This window comes from Topomyia yanbarensis, chromosome 1, assembly GCF_030247195.1.
Source record: "Topomyia yanbarensis strain Yona2022 chromosome 1, ASM3024719v1, whole genome shotgun sequence".
NCBI classification, from domain to species: Eukaryota; Metazoa; Arthropoda; class Insecta; order Diptera; family Culicidae; genus Topomyia; species Topomyia yanbarensis.
The window spans coordinates 30,871,978-30,892,108 of NC_080670.1; the positions used below are offsets into that span (position 1 = coordinate 30,871,978).

The 20,131-nt window shown below is 41.0% G+C and overlaps 5 protein-coding genes and 1 pseudogene across 5 annotated transcripts; 3 read left to right on the forward strand and 3 right to left on the reverse strand.

Annotated features, from left to right (window-relative positions):
- The first annotated feature begins 2,398 nt into the window (after positions 1-2,398).
- LOC131694697 (NPC intracellular cholesterol transporter 2-like) lies at positions 2,399-2,922 on the forward strand. Its single transcript, XM_058983178.1, has 2 exons — positions 2,399-2,468; positions 2,531-2,922. Exons 1-2 carry the CDS (start codon positions 2,399-2,401, stop codon positions 2,920-2,922), a joined length of 462 nt encoding a protein of 153 aa, XP_058839161.1.
- A 582-nt stretch (positions 2,923-3,504) lies between these two features.
- LOC131677257 (NPC intracellular cholesterol transporter 2-like) lies at positions 3,505-4,118 on the forward strand. Its single transcript, XM_058956979.1, has 2 exons — positions 3,505-3,610; positions 3,667-4,118. The coding sequence occupies exons 1-2, from the start codon at positions 3,538-3,540 to the stop codon at positions 4,044-4,046; spliced, it is 453 nt and encodes a 150-aa protein (XP_058812962.1). The 5' UTR covers positions 3,505-3,537; the 3' UTR covers positions 4,047-4,118.
- Positions 4,119-4,254: 136 nt separating this feature from the next.
- On the reverse strand, positions 4,255-5,297 carry LOC131677258 (NPC intracellular cholesterol transporter 2-like). Its single transcript, XM_058956980.1, has 2 exons — positions 5,181-5,297; positions 4,255-5,119 (listed from the first exon to the last, which is right to left on the reverse strand). The coding sequence occupies exons 1-2, from the start codon at positions 5,251-5,253 to the stop codon at positions 4,743-4,745; spliced, it is 450 nt and encodes a 149-aa protein (XP_058812963.1). The 5' UTR covers positions 5,254-5,297; the 3' UTR covers positions 4,255-4,742.
- Positions 5,298-7,982: 2,685 nt separating this feature from the next.
- Positions 7,983-8,651, reverse strand: LOC131677253 (uncharacterized). Its single transcript, XM_058956975.1, has 2 exons — positions 8,496-8,651; positions 7,983-8,430 (listed from the first exon to the last, which is right to left on the reverse strand). Exons 1-2 carry the CDS (start codon positions 8,563-8,565, stop codon positions 8,045-8,047), a joined length of 456 nt encoding a protein of 151 aa, XP_058812958.1. The 5' UTR covers positions 8,566-8,651; the 3' UTR covers positions 7,983-8,044.
- Positions 8,652-15,962: 7,311 nt separating this feature from the next.
- LOC131694707 (FACT complex subunit Ssrp1-like) lies at positions 15,963-17,433 on the forward strand (annotated as a pseudogene).
- Positions 17,434-18,463: 1,030 nt separating this feature from the next.
- LOC131677244 (peroxisomal multifunctional enzyme type 2-like) lies at positions 18,464-19,455 on the reverse strand. Its single transcript, XM_058956966.1, has 2 exons — positions 18,734-19,455; positions 18,464-18,675 (listed from the first exon to the last, which is right to left on the reverse strand). Exons 1-2 carry the CDS (start codon positions 19,380-19,382, stop codon positions 18,578-18,580), a joined length of 747 nt encoding a protein of 248 aa, XP_058812949.1. The 5' UTR covers positions 19,383-19,455; the 3' UTR covers positions 18,464-18,577.
- Positions 19,456-20,131: the final 676 nt, after the last annotated feature.

The following is a 20,131-nucleotide window of genomic DNA, read 5'->3' on the forward strand; positions in this document are numbered from 1 at the left end:
GTATCAGTACTCGACTCCCGCGAACTATATATTTTTGTGAAATAATGGTTAGATTTAGCCGAATAGTATGTTCACAAGAATTATAGTAAATAATACGAGTTATGTTTTGGTTAGAAAATTTTAGTTCCACCTGTGACCGCATAGAGGGCGCCACTACTAACTTTTCATAGAAGAAAGATAGAGTATCAAGATGTTCAGAAGAAATACTGAAAAATGCCTGTTCTATAACTTTGTAGAAGACACCAAATTTCTATCTCTCTCCGTTGAAAAGTTAGTGTTGGCGTCCTCTATGCGGTAACAGGTGGAACTAAAATTTTCTAATCAAAGCATGACTCGTATTATTTACTATAATTCTTGTAAACATACCATTGAGCTAAACCTAACGATTATTTCACAAAAATGTTTAGTTCGTGTGAATCGAGTACTGATACACAACCATGCACTATTAGGCCCCATGCAAAACTGACTCAGACATCACTTCGTTAAAAGTTTAATAACTTCTTTTAACAAAGTCGGATTTACTTGCAGTCTTCGACTAAGTTGTAGACAATTCAATTATCCTTCTTATTTTCACTTACAGTGATAATACGATGCATACAGTGCCACCTAGCGGCGAAAATGCGTGCTAGTGGGTTTTCTCCATGTAAATTGAAAATTCCCATACAAACTTCAGGCCCGTTGGTCCGGTAGTTAGACTTGTCCGATTTGCTTCAAATTTGGTACAAGTACTCCTGGTGGGACTAGGAATCGACGCAGAGGTGGGCCGATAGGGGTCATTTTTTTTCTGTCACCCTACTGTGCACCCAGTGCATTAACGCAAGTGACGGAAGGTTATCGAAAAGTTTCGTGAAAATGAAAATTCTAGTAATGATGATGATTTTCCCAAACGGTTCGTTTTCGTGAGGTTTTTATTTGTTCTTTTGCATTAGGATTAGCGATAATAATTCAAATCAAGAATACTACTGGGAAGTCACCTTTAGAAAAAGTCGATGTCGAAGTAAAATTTGAAACTATGCACGCATGTACTTCAGAGATAGCGTGATATCAGGAGCTGCGATTTCATTTCAACGCTTTTTTTTGTGAAAAGGGCGATACTTACAAATGTAAACATAGGGCTTTTTTTCGTACATGCGAATGAGGGCTTTGAAACGCAACAAATTAACCTAAAAATTTGGATTCCACGATACTGCTTTCTTAAACTACAGCAAAAAGTATAACAGGCGAAACTGTATTTTTGTTTGTTTATTTAAAGTTTCGCCCTCCACGCTCCATGCAAACAAACAGGGCGATACTTTTTTTGCTAGCAGTTTAGAGGCGAAACTGTTATTTTCGTATTTTTTAGGATTATCAAACTGATACCAGCTGTAAATAGTAACAATGATCTCTATTGAAAAAACACGGACGAAATCGGTGGTGTAAAATGGTAGTTATTGTAAAAAACGTAAGGGCGATACTTCAATGCTGATAGATGGGACCGAAAAAGTAAACAATCGCCAAAGGGGCGATACTATCATTTTGTCAATTTCAATAGCAAAAACAAATTTTAATTTAATAATTTCAAATACTTTATGAAGTTTTGGGTTTCGATCACTGAATCATGCAATCTAGGATGCAAAAAATACAATAGTTCTCAAATAGGAAATAAAACCAAGTCTGGAAATATACACTGTTGATTTTCTTTGAATGGTATCACTGCTAGTATCGTCCTTTTCAAGAAAAAGCGTTGATTTCTTAGTTCTCAGTCGCGTTGGAAATTTGAGTAAAATATAAACTTCAAATCGATAAAAAAAAAATCGTTTTTTTTTGTTTCAGTACAATATATAACCCCTTTAGGAAAATTCAGTTTTCCCACCACAATATAGATATTTTATTAACAGAGCATCAACAATAATTCGTTGGTATGTCTATTTTATGGGCCATTTTTTCGCTTTCCCATTGATTTGGTTTGAGATTTCTAGCACTGATGTTGTCCTATGCTGATTTGAGCGATTCTCTGAGTCCTGCCACTATCCCATGTAGTATGTGTTATCAAAAACATTGCGAAGCATCAAGTTCTAAATGCTCTCAAACGATATAATATCCGAAGAGTGATAAGAGTTATAAGAAATGTCTCATCACACTGTTAGGTGGATTAAACACGTTTTTCTCATTGTGGTATCGGTCATCCGTTTACTCTATGCGAATGGTATCACAAATAAAAAGTCTATTTAATCTCGATCTGATTGCAAAATAGCTACGCATTGCGTGTTGCACGTGTATACAGGAAAACATCACTCATCGAACCGATTCTTATCTTATCGAAATCACGCTGTTTTTGGGCTTTGAATAACAAACTACTGACCACACCATAGTGCCAACATGAAATGTTCCTCAGTTTAGAAACTAGTCTCCACCAAAAATGAACCGGCTTCTAGCGATCATCGCCATCGTCATTCCTCTTGTCCTAACCCAAACCCCAGTTCGTCAATGTAAGTAACCAAATCGGTTTTCATCTAGTTCAACACACGTAATTATCAATCGACTCTTTCAGGTTCCAATGGAGCCGACCTGCCAGCCTCGGTAGATATCAACGGTTGCATTTTTTCACCCTGTTCGATACAGAATGGAGCACCGATTCGAGCTGTAGCCGTCGGGATCATAAGCCCGATCGATACGGAGCGCCTGGAGGCTTACATCACGGTTCGGTTAGCTGGCCTGCAGATTCCGTTCCCGATGCCGGATGATCTGAAGGATGCTTGCTCCAGTGGAGTCTCTTCCGGAACCTGTCCCATTACAGCTGGACAGTCCTTTGATTATACTCTGAACCACGCAGGCCAAGCCCTTGGACTAAGCGGAATCACCGTTCAGGTAGAAGTTGGATTGCGAGCCGATGACGGGACGGTTGTTGCATGCCTCGAGTTTGATGCAAAAATTGTAGCATGAGCTGAATAAATCGAATGTTTTCAGTCAATGGATTCAGATTCGCAACATCAGTCGAACTACTGAAACGTATCGAGATTTTGAATGTCATCGCTCTTATCGAATAATAAATTATTCCATTAAAATGCAAATAGCACATGGGAAGCCTCATTCTAAAGCGATCTGCAAAGGTTGTTCTTATCATGATGGCGTTCCACGGTAACTGAAGTCATAAATATGCCAACAAATACACGTAATAATCGCCACTCGGCCAAAGTACTTCCAAAAATAGTCTACTATGATTGCAAAGCGAATCGCTGCAGTACGATGCAATTGGCGCCAGGTTTCGACTAGTCACCACCAGATGTCCATCCAGAAAAAGCATACTCAGCAAACTCGAAATTCCCCACCGACTGATAGCCTAATCAAAACCGCATCGATTACTGTTGGGGGGTTCGTTTGGCAACTGCAACCCCCTGTACGCGCAGAAGGGTACAATTAATCTTAGTTACACGATTACCTAACGCGTCAACGCTTGTTATCTAATCGGCATGCCTTCCCGGTTGAAGCACTTTTTGCTATTTAAGCCTCGGGTTGGATTTTGGAAGCCACAAGTATCGAACAGCATTCGCAATCAAAATGTTCAAGTACCTCGTCGTCGCTGCCATCATCCCGGTCCTGGCTTTGGCCAGCCCAACACCCTTCCGCACCTGTAAGAGAAACTGCAAACATCCTAAGCAGGCACTTTTTCACGCTTATATATTCCAGGCCCCAACAATGCTCCGGTTCCGGAGACGTTCACGGTAGGAGACTGCACCTCCCTGCCGTGTCCCATCGTTCGTGGACAACCCCTGGAGGCCAAGGGTGGTAACATTATCAGCCCGGTTTCCACCAGCACTGTCGAAGCCTACATCACCGTTAGTCTGGCCGGATTGGACTTGGACTTCCCGATTCCCGAGGAATTGGTGGATGCTTGCGCCAATGGAATCAATTCCTGCCCGCTTGTTGCTGGACAACCTTTCGACTATGTGTTCTACGACGATGACATGAACCTGCCGCTCGGTGGCATCACCGTTCAGATCCGAGTCGGTCTGCGAGATGGTGCAACCGAAATCGCCTGCGTGGAGTTCGATGGGGCTTTGATCTAAAGCGGTGCTGGATGTGGTTGCCTGCGTTTGAGTGTGTGATATCTGATATTATAATCGTTTGGATTTATCGAACTAATGCGTTTGAAGCCTGACTCCGAAACTCACGATGGGCTAATCTCTCTGTGGACAACGCAAGATTGCAAAATTTCTATCGTCCAATTTTGTAATGCAGCTTGGCGAACTATCCCGTAATCCTACCACAGATAACGGAAACATCCTAGGCTAGAACAAAATTTATTTAGGAACCTGTTTTAACTTTCAAATTGATAAACGTTTGAAATCAGTGTTTCACTGTCGCCATCTACGCAACTGTTTGCTACACCTGTTTCCATTGCGTCGATCACTGCGCCACCTATAAACGTTTACCAAACACGTTGCAGTCGTCTGATTTTTTCGGAATTTCAGTGACGGGTTTTTCCACAGATTTCGAATCGCGACTAAACATCTGTTATCTGTGTGTGATATACTACGAGTTCTAGAAGTAAAACGACTGAGTCAGGTGGATGTCACCAATTAGCCTAGAAAAACCAAAACATGCATCATGTCCGAATTGGAATTTTAAAAGGAACATCTTAAGAAAACAAAAGTTCTACATTAAATAGAAATGACCTTAGAAATTTGATGGTATGGGATGAAAAATAACACTCAAATAAAGCAACCGGTATCGGAAGAAACCATGTATTTCTAATCCAGTCCTTATACCACCTTCGCCGACACCACAAAGCAACTCACAACCTGTTCAGCCTGATCGATCAGTCGGAGCTCGACATCCACAGCTACCGGCGGGTAGGTCTTCTGTACAGGCAGCCTCAGGACGTACATCACATCTTCACCGGCGGTCAACGGGCAGCGGGTTCCCACAAGCCAATCGCAAGCATTCTGCCAATCTTCAGGTAAGCTGAACGGAACGGTCACACCCAGTACCGTGGCGAATACTGACGGACGCAATGCGGATGCATCGCTAGCTGGTCTGAAGTCTACATAAACGACGGCCTCCTGTCCGCGGGATAACTTACAAGGTAGCTTACTACAGCCAATGACATCCACCGAAGTCGGAAGGGGTCCAGTTTGACCTGGAAGTCCGCAAGCAAAAGGTTATTTTAGCTTAGCCCCGGTGAACTAGCGACAACTCACATTCCTGGACGGGAACTATTTCGGTGAAGACCAACGAAGGCAGAATCGCTACTAAAAATGCAAACTTGTTCATAGCTGAAAGAGTAGTCCGAAGCAACTGAACTGATTAGCTACTATACGCGGATTACTTAAATAGTTTGTCCCTCTGCCTTGGAATAGTGATGAAAGTATGTTGCACTATCAGCTTAATCAGTTTTTTATTGCCAAATAAACCCTGGTCACCGACGTTTATCTTTAAACTGATACCGATTAGCAGGTGTTTGTCACTTTGTCATAAAACTATTTATTTTGTAACGGGTCACTGGTTGGTTTATCACTAATTTGCTTATGCGCCAAGCAAGCAATAAATCACGCTTGCATGCAAACCAGCATGTGTTCGTCACGTGCCCGACGAGACTCCTCAAGGCGAGTTCTTTAAATTAATCGCGAAGTTATACCAATCGTTCCTAGAGACCAACGTGAACAAAACGGCACCAACTATAAGGATGACCAACGGGAACTATTTCGATTCACCCTTAATACTAAAATGACCAAATGATCTTGTTTCTTCCTCCTTCACGACACGCGAATTTATTCCAATGCAAAATCGAATTTGTGCTTTAAACGGTTTAATTTATGTTGCTCTTCTATGCCGACAAAAAAATCTATTTTTATCTCAAGCGCTTGAGTTGGTTTTTTCACTTTTCGTTTCTCCCGTTCTCCATGCAAGGTAGAACGACTAACTCTAGCCCACAAATCTACTGTCTACCTATGTTCTAATGTATAACACGACAATAAATGTTCTGACCTTAATTCTGTTGAGGCGACGATCCAACGGTGGGTGAGTGGGTGGCTGCTAGCAGCAAATTTTTCCAACGACGGTGGCTTTTCGGCGGCGGCCGCATGAATGCTGTCAGTGTCTGAACTGCCTATGTGTCTCGGCTAGCTAGCCGACGGCGGTGCAAATTTCGATGGCGGTTACTCTGTAACTTGAATTAGAGTTTCGCCATTCGTGATCACGAAATCGCTGCTACGAGGCCAGATTGGATGATGTCCAGCAGTTGACAACTGGCGATCATTCCCAGAAGGCGTGGATTACCTTCACAGCCCACAGATGCGATGGACGAACACGGGCCTGACAACGAGCGGGCCTACAAGCCGCCAAGCTTCTGGATCGTCCGAGGGAAAACGTGGCTAGTCGTAGTCCCCTACACCTGGCAGTAACACCTTCACTTGAAGGATGTTAATTCCTTCAAGAGTAAATAGCGAATATTGCATTAGCAATTATACCTTAATTTGATACAAGCAACAGATTTTTTTTACCTGAACCTCGAAGCAATTTGCAGTATAAACTTGTGCACACGCGGGTTATAGTAAAGACCTACGATCTGTAGAGCAACGTCTTAGTACTGATATAATAATTTTAATTCGCATACTCACATATCGCACTATGCACATTTCCCAAATTCTGGGCCTATATTTAACTTCCACCTTATTTCTCGTCTATAAATGTCGTCGAGCGGAATTTTACTATCTACTCTGAACTTCCAACTTTTTCAACTGTTCACAATGTCGATCGAATCGAGAAAAAAGATCATTTGTCCAAGACTCATTTATAAAGTTTTCCGCTGCCCTCGTCCCTAGCGCGTCGCGAGTTCCCTTTTTATTTTTTTTTAAATCCTCCAAATTCAATTGGTCATTCTCCCATTTGATGAGTTCTGACCCATCAATTTCAAATCACGACTGATTTATGTATGTAATTATATCCCCCATCACTTGGGGCGCTACGGTCGAACGAAGGTTTGAAAGCTCGCTCCAACTCATGCTGCTTTCCATGCGCGCGAGAATTACTCTGCTCTCTTCCATTCCCGACATTAATGATATATTAGACTAAAAATCAATTACCGAAACCTTTTTTTTGTAACATCGTTACAATTTGTCGGTGGTAGCTCGTTCCGAACTCAAGCGACTCAAAGTGTCAGTAGCGATAAAATCATCGGTGACATCTCCATAGAAAGCAAATTTTAGAATCTCCATGCGAGAGTAGGTAATGTTGGAAATTCTTCACCGGATATTCGAGCGTACTGGAACATTGCATTCGTAGAATCTAATACACACGCAATGGAAAGGGTTGTATTTTTCGATTTCGTCTCACTAACTGACACTAACTTAGCGCCAAGTACACGCAAAAACTAAAACGGAAGCTTTATGTGTTCCAAAGCAAACAGAAGGTCTGATTTACAGATGAGACCAGCGAAATCGAACAAATGTTTGGGCGTAGCAGGTTAATGCTCCGTAAGGAGAGTATTGGGCAAACATCATGTTCGCTTGTATCGGGCACAATACATATAACTCTTACCATTGGGAGCGGGCATAGCGTAGCTGGTAAATCGATTGCCTTGTACGCAGCTCACCTGGGTTCGAATCCCTACCCCGCACATAGGGTTTATAGATTTTTCTTAAGAGATTTTTCTAACCCGAAGACTTTGATTCAGGATTCTGAATCAAAGTCAGATTGGTTGGCGGCCCTATTCGCACAGTCACGTCACCTAGTGACTAGAAGGTAATTTTCTTCTAGTCACTAGGTGGCGTGACTGTGAGAATAGGGCCCTTGATCAGGAACCAACAGCGGCACGCGCCTTCTAGTAGTTATAACCTCGTTTGTTAACTATCTTTTGGACTACTCAAATAAAATGGATTCCACAATAGTACTAGATGGTTTAGGTTTGCTCTCTCCAATCCTCTCCAAATTGAGCCTGTAGTTCCCGAATCAACCTGACCCTCCCTGATCCCCTGCCAAGTAGCAATAAAAACCACTACCAATCATTCTCAAAACACGACAAATCCGATTTTATTCCAAAAACGTATTCCACATGACTCTCCACCTAGTTGATGACGGCGTTGAAGCGCAGACAGCCCAAAGCGGAACCACCGTCACCGGTCAGACCGACCTCGATCTCCACGGCAACACCACGGGCCGGCACATCCAGGGAGTCATCGTTCAGTGCGTAGTTGAAAGCAGTACCGGAAGTGAGCGGGCAACCACCCTGGATTCCGATAGCGCAAGCATCCTCCAACTCTGGCGGCATCTCGAATCCAACGTCCAAACCACCGAGCCGGACAACGACGTAAGCGGTAGCGGTGGCACTATCGGCGGGGCTCACGATACCACTGGCCAAGGCGTCGACTCGTCCTCCTGCAAGCAGCTGGCACACATCACCGGAACAGTCGTTGACGGTCAACGACGTTGGCGTGGGGGCACCGTTAGGACCTGTCGTAATCGAGAGTTAACTCGTTACTGCGAATCAGTAGGCGTCGAAAATGGTATGTACTTACAGGGGCTGAAGTTGACGGCTGCCAGCGTCATGGCTGGTACCAGAGCGGCAACGAGAAGGAGCTTGAACATTTTGGCTACTTGGATCGGTTGCTCGAGTCGGCGATAGCTGAAGTGTGACTCGGCTAGGGGTGCGAACCGTATTTATACAGTCAATAACGGGAGGATACCACGCGAAACCAGTGATTAGATATCACTGAGAAAGTGTAATCAAAGTGCAAAGTAAAAAGACGTAAGCAGGAACCTAACAATAATTAACAGCGTCGATGGATCGTATCGGCAATTTGGCAACAACGGCAATAAATGCAACCAACTGTTAGATAACAGGATACGAATGTGGTCGAAACTGGCCCCTAGTCCAGGATACATTTCAATTGAAGGCCGAAAGCTTATCATTGTCATATCAGGTGATTGGTCAGGAAAAGTGCTACCGATCACACATCGATTCATTCTCTTGGTGACTGAAAGGTTTTCTTGAATAGCTACTTATCAAACAAACAGCTACAGTTTTTGTGTTTGACTAAGTTTAACTGAAGTTATTATTAGAAAGAGATCTACCGAACTAAAATTGGAGATACGTTGACACGATAAAAATAGCCCACCACTCGATCAGCTGACTTTTGACAAAAATAAAAAGTCTAATCAGCGGATTGATGGTTTCTTGGTGATTTAGCAGAGAACAACCGCTTCGTGTGTTGTGTTGATGAATCACTAATTTGTATAACAAAGGAGAATGAATTATATTGCGGCATCGATTGCGCAGGGTGAGAAGTTACCCTGGATTGATGTAGAAAAATGCTGTAGATCCGGGTTGTTCACATTTCAATAAAATGTTAAACAAAGCTGATATCTACGCTGCCTGTAATTACAAGTTAGTGTATTGTAGATAGAGGATACAGAAAACGCCACTAGCAGCAGTATAGCAAAAGACAAAGGTTTTTTTTTCAAGCTATGTTATTAAAATGACGCTAAAATGAGTTACTGGGGTTGAGATACACTTTTAGCATCTTCAACAAATTGGCTCAGGATTGATTGCTCTAAAACATTACAGAATAAAGTACCATTTTATCTCAACTAGAATAGGAAATAATATTTTCATCAGTTCGTTTATTTGGTGGGCACGAATTCAGATATGTGCGGACGTAAGTACTTAACCATCGTATGTGTCATCGCGAGTGGCTCGAGCGTTTGTACGTTAACGTGTTCGATCGCGTGGGCGTTTGTTTGTCCCGTGTACTAGCGTGTATGCAACTTCGTGTGTATTAATTCGCTTTTATAAACCGTGTGCCCATTGGCCTATTCACGTGTGCTTTTGGATTATCGCTCGCAGACCGTGAATCTAATTCTAAATGTTCGGTGTACGGTTCAGATGCTAGAAGAGAGTGAGTTTATCTACATCACTAGAGTTTCCGGCCATGTCACCAAAGAACGTGTTGTCTAGTGGATATGAACATCATTTTAATTGTTCCAACTGAAGGCATAAGGGTGGGCTGTTAGTTCCGAGGATAGAGACTTCCGTACGTGACCGATTCCTGATCGCGCGAGCGGTGGGATAATGCTTGAGAGCGCAGTTGTAAATTTATACGTGCTAAAACACTCGCCTAATTACCGGGGTGTTTTATGTTGCCGAGATCGCGAGCGTCAGTATGTGTGAATGATTGCAATTGCATGTTCGCGTTCGCGTAACCAGGTTTGTGTTATCGCGAGGGCCACGAGCTTTTGTACGTTTAGAATGAGAATGAGAGAATATGGAATTGATTGTTTTAGTAAACTTGAACGATTCTTGTAGTTTATTATTTCCCTTATAACCGCATCAGACAAACAAAGAAGCAGTTTGCACTCACAATCAAATCTATCTCTAAATTCATTGATGGTGTGATAACTATGTCTTGTGATTCGCCATCTATCCAGCTTTTTACGTACCATAACGGCGGTCTAAATTGTTCAGTTCGTAATACGTTTAATGACCCTTTTTTGACAATAATCGTTTACGTCAACTGCCCAGTGAGATTAAGTCATCCTACGTTAGTCCAATGCGTTGGATGTTTATTCAATGACCGCCCGACATCTTCAACTGAGCGTTGCTGTCAAGCTGGCGCAACGATTATCATCAAAAAAGGGCAATTAAGCGTATTACGAACTGAACATTTTAGACCGCCATTATTGCACGTAAAAAGCTGGATTGTGCAATCACCGTTTAGGTCTACGAATGGCGAATCCCTCCGGCACGAATCGACGAACGTTTTCCTTTCCGTGGCTCATGTCAAATGAGGACCAATGTTGCCACAATTAAATCTGTACCGGGAGTTGAAAAATCTTTTCTATCTGTACTCTTCTATAGAAAAATCTGTACCGGATTCTGTACCCAAACAATAACAGGGTTGTTTTAAAAATCATTTTTCTTATACATATTTTTCATTCTGGGAAATCAAATCAGACGTTCTGTCTCGGTTATTTTATTTGAGCTGGAATTCCGCAAGAAACCAGTTAGAATTCCGGATGAGTTTGACAATATCAGCTCCAGCTCAAATTCTCGCTGCCACTTTGTTTACAACCAAAGGTGGCCAACAGAGTGGTAGCAAGAAGCTGAGAATGGGCTGGTAATATCAGCCCCAACCTGCTTGCAAGAATTCAAATGGAGCAGGCCAGAGTAAACGTATGCACTCCGAGAAGATTCGCTCGGCTTTCACATCGGCATCGCATTCCAATGTCAGCTTCAGTTCAAGGTCAATTAGTACCAGCACCACTTCAGAATCTTGCCATCACTGCTGCCTAACTCAACGTTTACCTGGTGTTTACTGGGATGCATCGCAGGATTAAATTATTTTACCTTGCTGTCATGTAAAAAAATTTGTACCAATCTGTACTTTTTCACAAAAATCTGTAATCTGTACCGTACAGAATCTGGACCAAAAATGCTTCAAAAATCTGTACCTTTCTAAAGAGACTAGAATAGCAAAGAGACGCCATGTTCCGTTTGGAATTCCAATTTTACTGTCAATGTCATTCCAAACGAACAAGAGAGTTGTCAATCGTAAATGTTTAGCATTATGTGGCATTGTTTTGAAGGAAGTATTGTTATGCAATTCATCGTGTTTAGAAACGCTAAAGAGAAAAGGGCTTGGTTTTATGGGAGCACGAAATTCAGCATGAGGGTAACGAATACCAAATGATGCAAATAATAAATTTTGACCTATGGTTTTGCTGCTGCAAAATACGATTCCTGCGGATATAACTATGTTTTAGCTGGTCGAGGAACTCAGCAGACCAGAAGTCGCATCGGATTTTTATATTGGTTAGAAGAAACAAACGGAATAACAACAACAAGTTTCGTGAGGCTTGCACATTTGCAGTGTTGCCAGTGACCTGTAGCCTTGTTGCTAGTTGAATTGTTTTCACTGAATTAAGATGGCGTCTCTTTGTTATTATAGTCTCTTTCCCGGTCAAACCATTCGGAATTTGATTCGGAATCCTGAATGGAGTCATTATGGATTCCAAATCAAATGCAACAACCAATTCTGAGTCGGAATCGGTTGTTGCATTTGATTTGGAATCCATAATGACTCCATTCAGAAATCCTAACCGGTTCCGGAATGAGTTTAACTAGGTTATACCTTTCTAGATAAATCTGAACTTGTGGCATCACTGATGAGGACCAAGATGTAGAGAAAGGTGGGAACATTCGACACTTTTGAGTGTATTAGTTTTATACTTGCAAAATTAAGCATGGCGGCCGGGGCCTTTGAAGTAAACATAAACATTCGAGCGAGTATTCGGATTCTTTGGCGCACATTGAAAAATGAAAAAAGGTCGAGCTTCACTTCGGATCTACCGATTAGAACACTTAGGGACACTTTTTACCTCGAAAAAAAAAACGATTAAATTAACTATGGCCGAACCGAAATAAAACTTATGGCAGCAAAAAGGCCCACTACGTCATTTGTTTGTGCTTTTCTTCTTCATATACTCTTGTTTTTTCGACTTCATCAATGAAAAATGACAACCTCACTCACACATAGAAAAAAATGTGCACACCTGTATCCGTCTTGGATGAGGACGTTTAAAAATATGCAATCTCATTTCGACACAGATCTTTCATTAGGGCCTAAGTCGCAATGTACTCAAATGGAGAAAAATCAGTTTCAATATTCGGCGATGCTTTTCTAAATGTAGTTTTTATTGTAGGTATAAATTACTTTATGATCATGTTTTTCCGGAAGCATCTTTGTTTAAACCTTATGACAATATAACAAAGAATTTAATTCCTATGTGCTTTTAGTGGGTAGAAACTAAAAAAATGCTTACGCCCAATTTGCATCCCAGTCGTGATTTCGCCCTTCAGCAACCACCATTTGCGGAAGGGCTAAACCATGTACATAATTTTCAGAAGGGCGCGGTAAATGGGCTAAACTGACTCTGTCTTGCTGGGTAGGGCTGGGTAAATGGGCGAGCTTGACAGTATACTTTTTAATAGGGCTCAGCAAATGGGCGCATAGAAACCCAATGTAAAGGAAAGGGCGCGTGCATCTTTTTTTCGAATTTCATGAAAATATCGAAATATTCGAATGTTTATGTGCAACAACTATCGAGTAGACATGATCATAGTACATATTGCTTTTCATTTATATAATAGAACCGCCATTTAAAGAATAATTTTGTGAATAAAAACCGTACGCCCGGTTCTGTCAAAAAATGTAAGTTTAGCCTTTATATTCCATATGAGAAGAAGGGCCTAAGTCGAAATCTCGAAGAAAATGCATGTTTCGCCGTTTTGTTTTCTTTAATTATAAATCGAACTAAAAACCATTTAAACAAGTTTTCACCTCAATCTTGTAGTATTTTTGTCGCATAATGTCATAATAGCGAAAACGCAGTTTGTTTACATTTGCGATTTAAGCCCTAATGAAAGATCTATGTCGATTTATCATTATCAACATTGCGAAGCAGCTGCCCGGTTAAACCATTCCACCCAGTTAAACTCATTCCGGAACCGGTTCGGATTTCTGAATGGAGTCATTATGGATTCCAAATCAAATGCAACAACCGATTCCGACTCAGAATCGGTTGTTGCATTTGATTTGGAATCCATACTGATTCCATTCAGGATTCCGAATCAAATTCCGAATGGTTTGACCGGGAAGGCCCGTCTTTTGTACAACAAAAGAAACATATTTTCATTATTCGTTTTCGTGTCGCTTTCATTTAGTCACGGGGTTGACGTATTCACTGATATTCTTTAAAATTTTTGAAAATGTTTGGTTTGTAGATTTTTAGGTTATATCAAGTGATGACATTTGTATGACGTGTGCTTATGAGTGTGGGGATGAGGTATGTGTTAGAGAAAGTCGGATTTTTCAATAGTGTATTATTAAAACACAAAAATAAATTTGATCACAATTTTCATTGGCAATTGTCTGAATCGTGGTGCTTGAATTATGAAAATCTATCAACAATTAACAGAACGCCCAAGTAACAACTGAAGTTTTACGATACTCTTAAATCAGCTCTAAAATTAAAACTTAGATTATTCTTGTAGTGTGCTACAAAACTTAAAATGTTACTTCGGTGTAAGCGAAGACTTTGTTGTCTCACATTTTCACAATGTTTTCACAATAATACGGATTTTTATGGGTTAGATATGGTACAGCGTAAATGCCAAAATAACTGACTAACGATTTGTAAGTGGGATTCTGCTGAATCAATTGGTGGTTAAATAACGTAAATCCACCAATAATTACCAGAGCTACAGCCGTTTAAAATTATGCCACATTTTCGTGACGCGGATCTAGTCAAGTTTTAATTTTACACTTAGCCCCGGCCCCATGTAGTCGAACGTTGACAGTCAAACGCTACGTTAATGTATGTGGATAGCTTATTTCCGATACAATCCTCAGCTGGAAACGATTTGGAGTTGGTTGTTGTACTTCAGCCGTAATTCTGACTGAAATTCAAATCTGTCAGTCAAATCTAAATTTCCGCCAGAAAGTGTTTCACTCGCTAGAAAGACTGATATCTCTTTCCTTCCCCCATACAAACAAGAAACGATAGAGGTTACAGCGCCTCTATTGGAGGAAGGTAGGAAGCTTAATGTAAAAATGTATGTGTGTGTGTGCATTAGAGTGGGACATGGTTATATGAAAAAAATAAAATTTGGCTCCGAGTAACTTTTTGGGTTCCATTTAGCTCCCAGAACTACTCTGCAAATTTTTAGCTCTATCGGTGAAACTATATTTTTGCGCCCACTGTTTAAAGTTTACATGGGATTTCTTATGGGGAAATTGTCTTTTGCAAATTAATTCTTCCAAGAGTCGCCCGTTATCTCCTAAAAATAAGTAGCTGTCTAATTTTTATAGGAAATTTGTCAAGGAAACAAAGTCTAGAAGACTGCAAAACGATCTGTTACTTGTGGAAAAAGTTATTAAGCAAAAACCGATTGATGCCCTGAAGATTGATGAAAATTTCACTTTTCACAGCATCACTACTTTTGACGATCTAATTATATACAAAAATTTTAACTTTTTCTTATTATGTACAAAAGAAGCCTCAATTTATCCCTCAAAACCTTTCGAAGTGGCCAAATACTATAGATAAACGATTTAGACACATTAAGAGAGGATTAAAACAAAATTGCGTATAATTGGACAACCAACAGCAGTGGTGCTAGAAAAAATGAATATTTTATCAATCGTCAGAGCATCAATCGGTTTCTGCTTAATAACTTTTTTCTCAAGCCTCAGATCGTTTCGTGGTTTTCGAGACTTTGTTTCTTTGTTAAATTTCCTATAAAAGCCACGTAACGATTTATTTTTAAGAAGTAATGGGCGACTCCTGGAGAAATTATTTTGTAAAAGTTCATTTTCCCATACAAAATCCCATGTAAACTTTAAACAGTGGGCGCAAAAATATAGTTTCACCGATCGAGCTAAGAATTTCCACAGTTGTTGTAGGACTCAAATGGTACCTAAAAAGTTGCTCGGAGCTGGAATCTAATTTTTGTCCCACCCTAGTGTGCATCACTATGGGAAGTACCACCTTTACCCGCAAGTGGCGTTGCTGTTGCTGTCTCTAGAGCACTCTAGTTAGAGTGTGGCCGAGATGCCATGACGTATCCAAACCAACATGGAATTTGACGTATACACAATAGAAATACGTCAAATTTCATGTTCGTTTGGATACGTCATGGCCTCTTGGCCACACTCTAACTAGAGTGCTCTAAAGCGGACCCTACAGGTGCAGAAATATTGTCAATAAATCGATTATTGATCAATATATTGATCGTGTAAGGGTATTTTGAAAATATTGATCATGTAGAAATCAAATGGGATTGACGTATTGAAGCAGTCTTGACAATATTTTTATTGACAATATTCTTGTCCCGTGTAGGGTCCGCTTAACTGTCTCCAGATTCTGGACAGAGTTGGCAGTCTTCTTGACATGCAGTCTTCGATTGAGGATAGCTAAACCAACGACACGACCTGAAACTTCATGAAATCTTTTGAAGAGAAAGTGTGCGAGTAATTTACCGCCAGTTACCAGTTCATTGAGTCGCCCCTCGATACGACCAAAAAATATTTTTTTCAGCAACACTTTTTGTTTATTTTATTTTCTGTTGCTGTATAGCAACCATTTTATGTTTACAGGTAGCGTTCTTTCGTTCGATGTGGAAGGAAAGACAAGCTTTGAAATCCCGCTGAATCATGTTTCCCAGTGTAATGCCGGAAAGAACGAAGTTACAGTTGAATTTCACCGGAACGATGAAGCTCCGGTGAATTTGATGGAAATGCGGTTCCACATTCCAACAGCGGAATCGGCTGAAATTGACCTTGTCGAAGCATTCCAGGAGCAGGTGATGAGACAGGCTTCCGTAATTTCTGCGTCTGGTGACGCCGGTGACGCAATTGCTATATTCCGAGAGATACATTGCCTGACACCACTTTCTGGTGACGCTGTTCCAGATGGACGAGGAAACAAACATCGAATTACCCTTCACCGAGGAGGAATTGAAGGAAAAGTATGAGGATAAACTTACTAAAGAGCTCGCTGGACCGGTGTACGAAGTACTCGGAAAGATTATGAAAGTCATCATAAACCGAAAGCTGACCGGACTGGGAACTTTTATCGGGTGAGCTTTGCTTTATTTGAATCCCAATCTCTAACGGCTTAAGTCGGGCTAATTTAATTTAAATATATTTTGCCTCGTTTTCAGTCATTCGGGAACTCCTGCAATTGGATGTTCTTTCAAGGCAGCTGCAGGTTATCTCTACCCACTGGAACGAGGATTCATCTACGTCCACAAGCCACCGGTTCACATTCGTTTCGAGGAAATCACATCGGTAAACTTTGCTCGCAGTGGTGGCTCCACTCGAAGTTTTGATTTTGAAATCGAGCTAAAAGCAGGCAACATCTACACGTTCAGCAGTATCGAGAAGGAAGAGTACGGGAAACTGTTCGATTTCATCTCGTCCAAGAAATTGCACGTGAAGAACACTGGAAAGGATGGCAAAAGCAACTACAAGGAGGACTTTGCCGATTCGGATAATGAGGCTGAACCGGATGCCTATCTGGCGAGGGTAAAGGCCGAAGCAAAGGAGCGAGATGATGACGATGACGATGATGATTCGGAAGAATCGACCGATGAGGACTTCAACCCGAACCAGGCAGAATCGGATGTGGCGGACGAGTTTGATTCAAATGTGGAATCTACCTCCGATGACGACTCGGATGATGTGGTTGAACGCAAGTCGGGAGAAGATAAAGAAGGACAATCCGGGAATCTCCGTCACCGAAATTGCCAAAAAGGGTGGTGAGATGTGGAAGGATTTGAAGGACAAGCATGAATGGGAACAGAAAGCAGCCAAGGCAAAGGAGGAGTATGCAGAAGCATTGAAAGCCTACAAGGAAGCAGGAGGCGATGGTGGCGGCGGATGGTGGTACTTATGAAATTTTTAAGACATTCTTAAGAGGTTTATACGATATACCCACGTAAATCATTGAAATGCTTTATGAATTTTATATAGGAATTTCATTGATGTTCATAGGTGTACTATATGCATTTGGATCGTAAAAAGAAATAAATACTACTTATATTTGTTTTTTTTTTCTAAGAACAAAATATTGTTAGCTAAGCTTACATTGAGTTATTTTGCTGGGTGAGTTTGAAGAAACCTGATATTTCCAAAGGAGCTCACAATCGCCTAAGTACCAGTTATGCTTCTGTTATGTCAATATTTATTTTCTGCAAAATAAACAAAATTTTATGAAGCAAAAAGTATAAAAAATGTAGATAACAATAGTTACATTGATTCCACCAACTTGAAACAGAGTGCCAGAATAAGTCCGTTTCCAACAATAGTTTTTTGTTTTTCATTTTCACTATGCTGAAATGAAATTTTCACAATAACAATGTTAAGATAAACATAAAACCCGCAAACAAATTCCATTAGCCATACTTATGAAATCGTCTAATGGAATCAATATTGTGCAGGTTCATAAGTCCTGACTTAAGAAATTCTTAAGCCTTTTTTCATCAGTGTAGTGTAACTGTGCTCGAAATGTTTTATTTGATTATTTTTATTCAACAGAAATCTGAAAAATCCGACTCGGAACCTGAATCAGAAGCGTCGGCAAGTGAATCCGCCGAGGAAGAGGAGGAAACGGATGAAGCAAGCAGCGACTAAAGTAAACTATCGGGAGCGAAAAATGGGTTCTCTTTGACCTAAATATTCTCACGTTTGCACAGTTGGATAATACATAAGTGCGTAATAGACACCAAGACAATTCAATGTAAAAGCGCAGTTTTATTTACGTTTCTGCACTTTTAGTCGCACTTATTATGTGCGCAATGCGCTATAACAACTTTAAAGTTAAACTTAAATGTTTCTGTAACGGAATTTTCGGCATGCTTTCCCTCGCGTAACTTTTCCAGTACGTCTACTAAAGATATGCTGGCTTCACTGATGGCATTAAGATGTTTCGCATCCGACATGTCAGTGACTTTATTCCAAACACTCTTAACATACTCTGGTGTAACATCATCATCGATTGATGTACGGAGAATTGATCCTTTTCCCCTAACAAAATGGACCTATGTGGCCCAACCAGCTGCACTTTCAATTATTGCCCCCGTATTCTGACAGGATTGATGACACAGATAAGCAACGACCGGAGCAATCAATTTAGGTTCTGAAAATCAAAGAAAAAATGAATTTACTTCGCCAGTTTTAAATTCAATGAAACTCACTAAGCTCATTGAACAAAACCTCTGGAAGTATTCCCTCGGTCATCCTTGACGCAGCCGTTGGAACGATTACATTGCATTGAATGTTATTTTTAGCTCCCTCGATTGCGACTGTGTTGGCTAACCCGACCAATCCTAGTTTGGCGGCACTATAATTGGCTTGGCCGAAATTTCCATAGACACCGGAGTTGCTGGATGTCATAATTATTCGACCATAGTTCTGTTTTTTCATGATCGCCCAGGCAGCTCGCGTCGTTAGGAAACTACCTTTCAAGTGCACATCATGAATAAGATTCCAGTCCTCATCGGAAATGCGAGCAAGACTCTTGTCTCGCAAAATTCCAGCATTGTTAATCAAAACATCAACACGGCCAAATGCTTCCATTGCAGTCTGAATAATTTTATCCCCATCCACTACGGAGTTGTAATCTGGAACCGCGGTTCCGCCAGCCGCTCGGATTTCCTGTACCACATTATCGGCTGCATTCGATTTGCCCTGACCGTGAAAATTGCCACCCAAATCATTCACCACAACCTTTGCACCGCGGGAACCGAACAGCAAGGCATATTCGCGACCTAGACCAGCACCGGCACCGGTAACGACCACCACTCGGCCATCGTAGCGCAGTTGATTCTCGTTAGCTGATACCATTTTCTCTCCGCACCCAAGCTAATTGACCTCTGGAATGAGCAAATTCGGCGCCGGGAAGCTTATTTGTTCACCAATAATCATAAATTTAATTTTAAAGAATTGAAGATTCCAACCAGTTTATTTATAGTCACAATATTGTAACCATGGGCTACTGTTATTAGAAAAAAAAATATAGCAACAGATTCGTCAGAGCTGCTAGTTTCATGAATATTTTAAGCAAACATCAAATTTGACGTTTCCAGTTACCTGAGTCACTGAGGGGTAGTCAGATTTGAGATACAGTTTCGGAATGCAAGTGTCTAGTCGTGTCGTTGGCTAAACAGTATTCTGAATGTGTTCATTTACCATTGATATCAGGTCAAAGTCGGCTCGAAGAAATCGCACACTAGCTCCACCTGTTAATCAATAGCTGAAAACTGCATTCCGGTTCAACCGGTTAAACTAAATTACAATCGGTGGATCCTACGAAAAGGAAGTTTCAAAATCATCTAATGACGTTTCATCGTTGAACGGCGTTTAACAATTCGTTTAACAGACTTTCATTTTAAGATGCGTTTTTGGATGGCGGATATGGCGTAATTTAATCGAGTTTCAATTAATTAGCAACAGATGGTGATAGTGTGCAAAAGGCTCCTGCTAAAGATTATTTAAGTTTCATACGGCTAATATACTTAGAAAGAAAACGTTTCGGCAAATATTTCGGATTGAATTAGAATAAGAATAAGCTAGAAGCCATACCATGTGAAAAC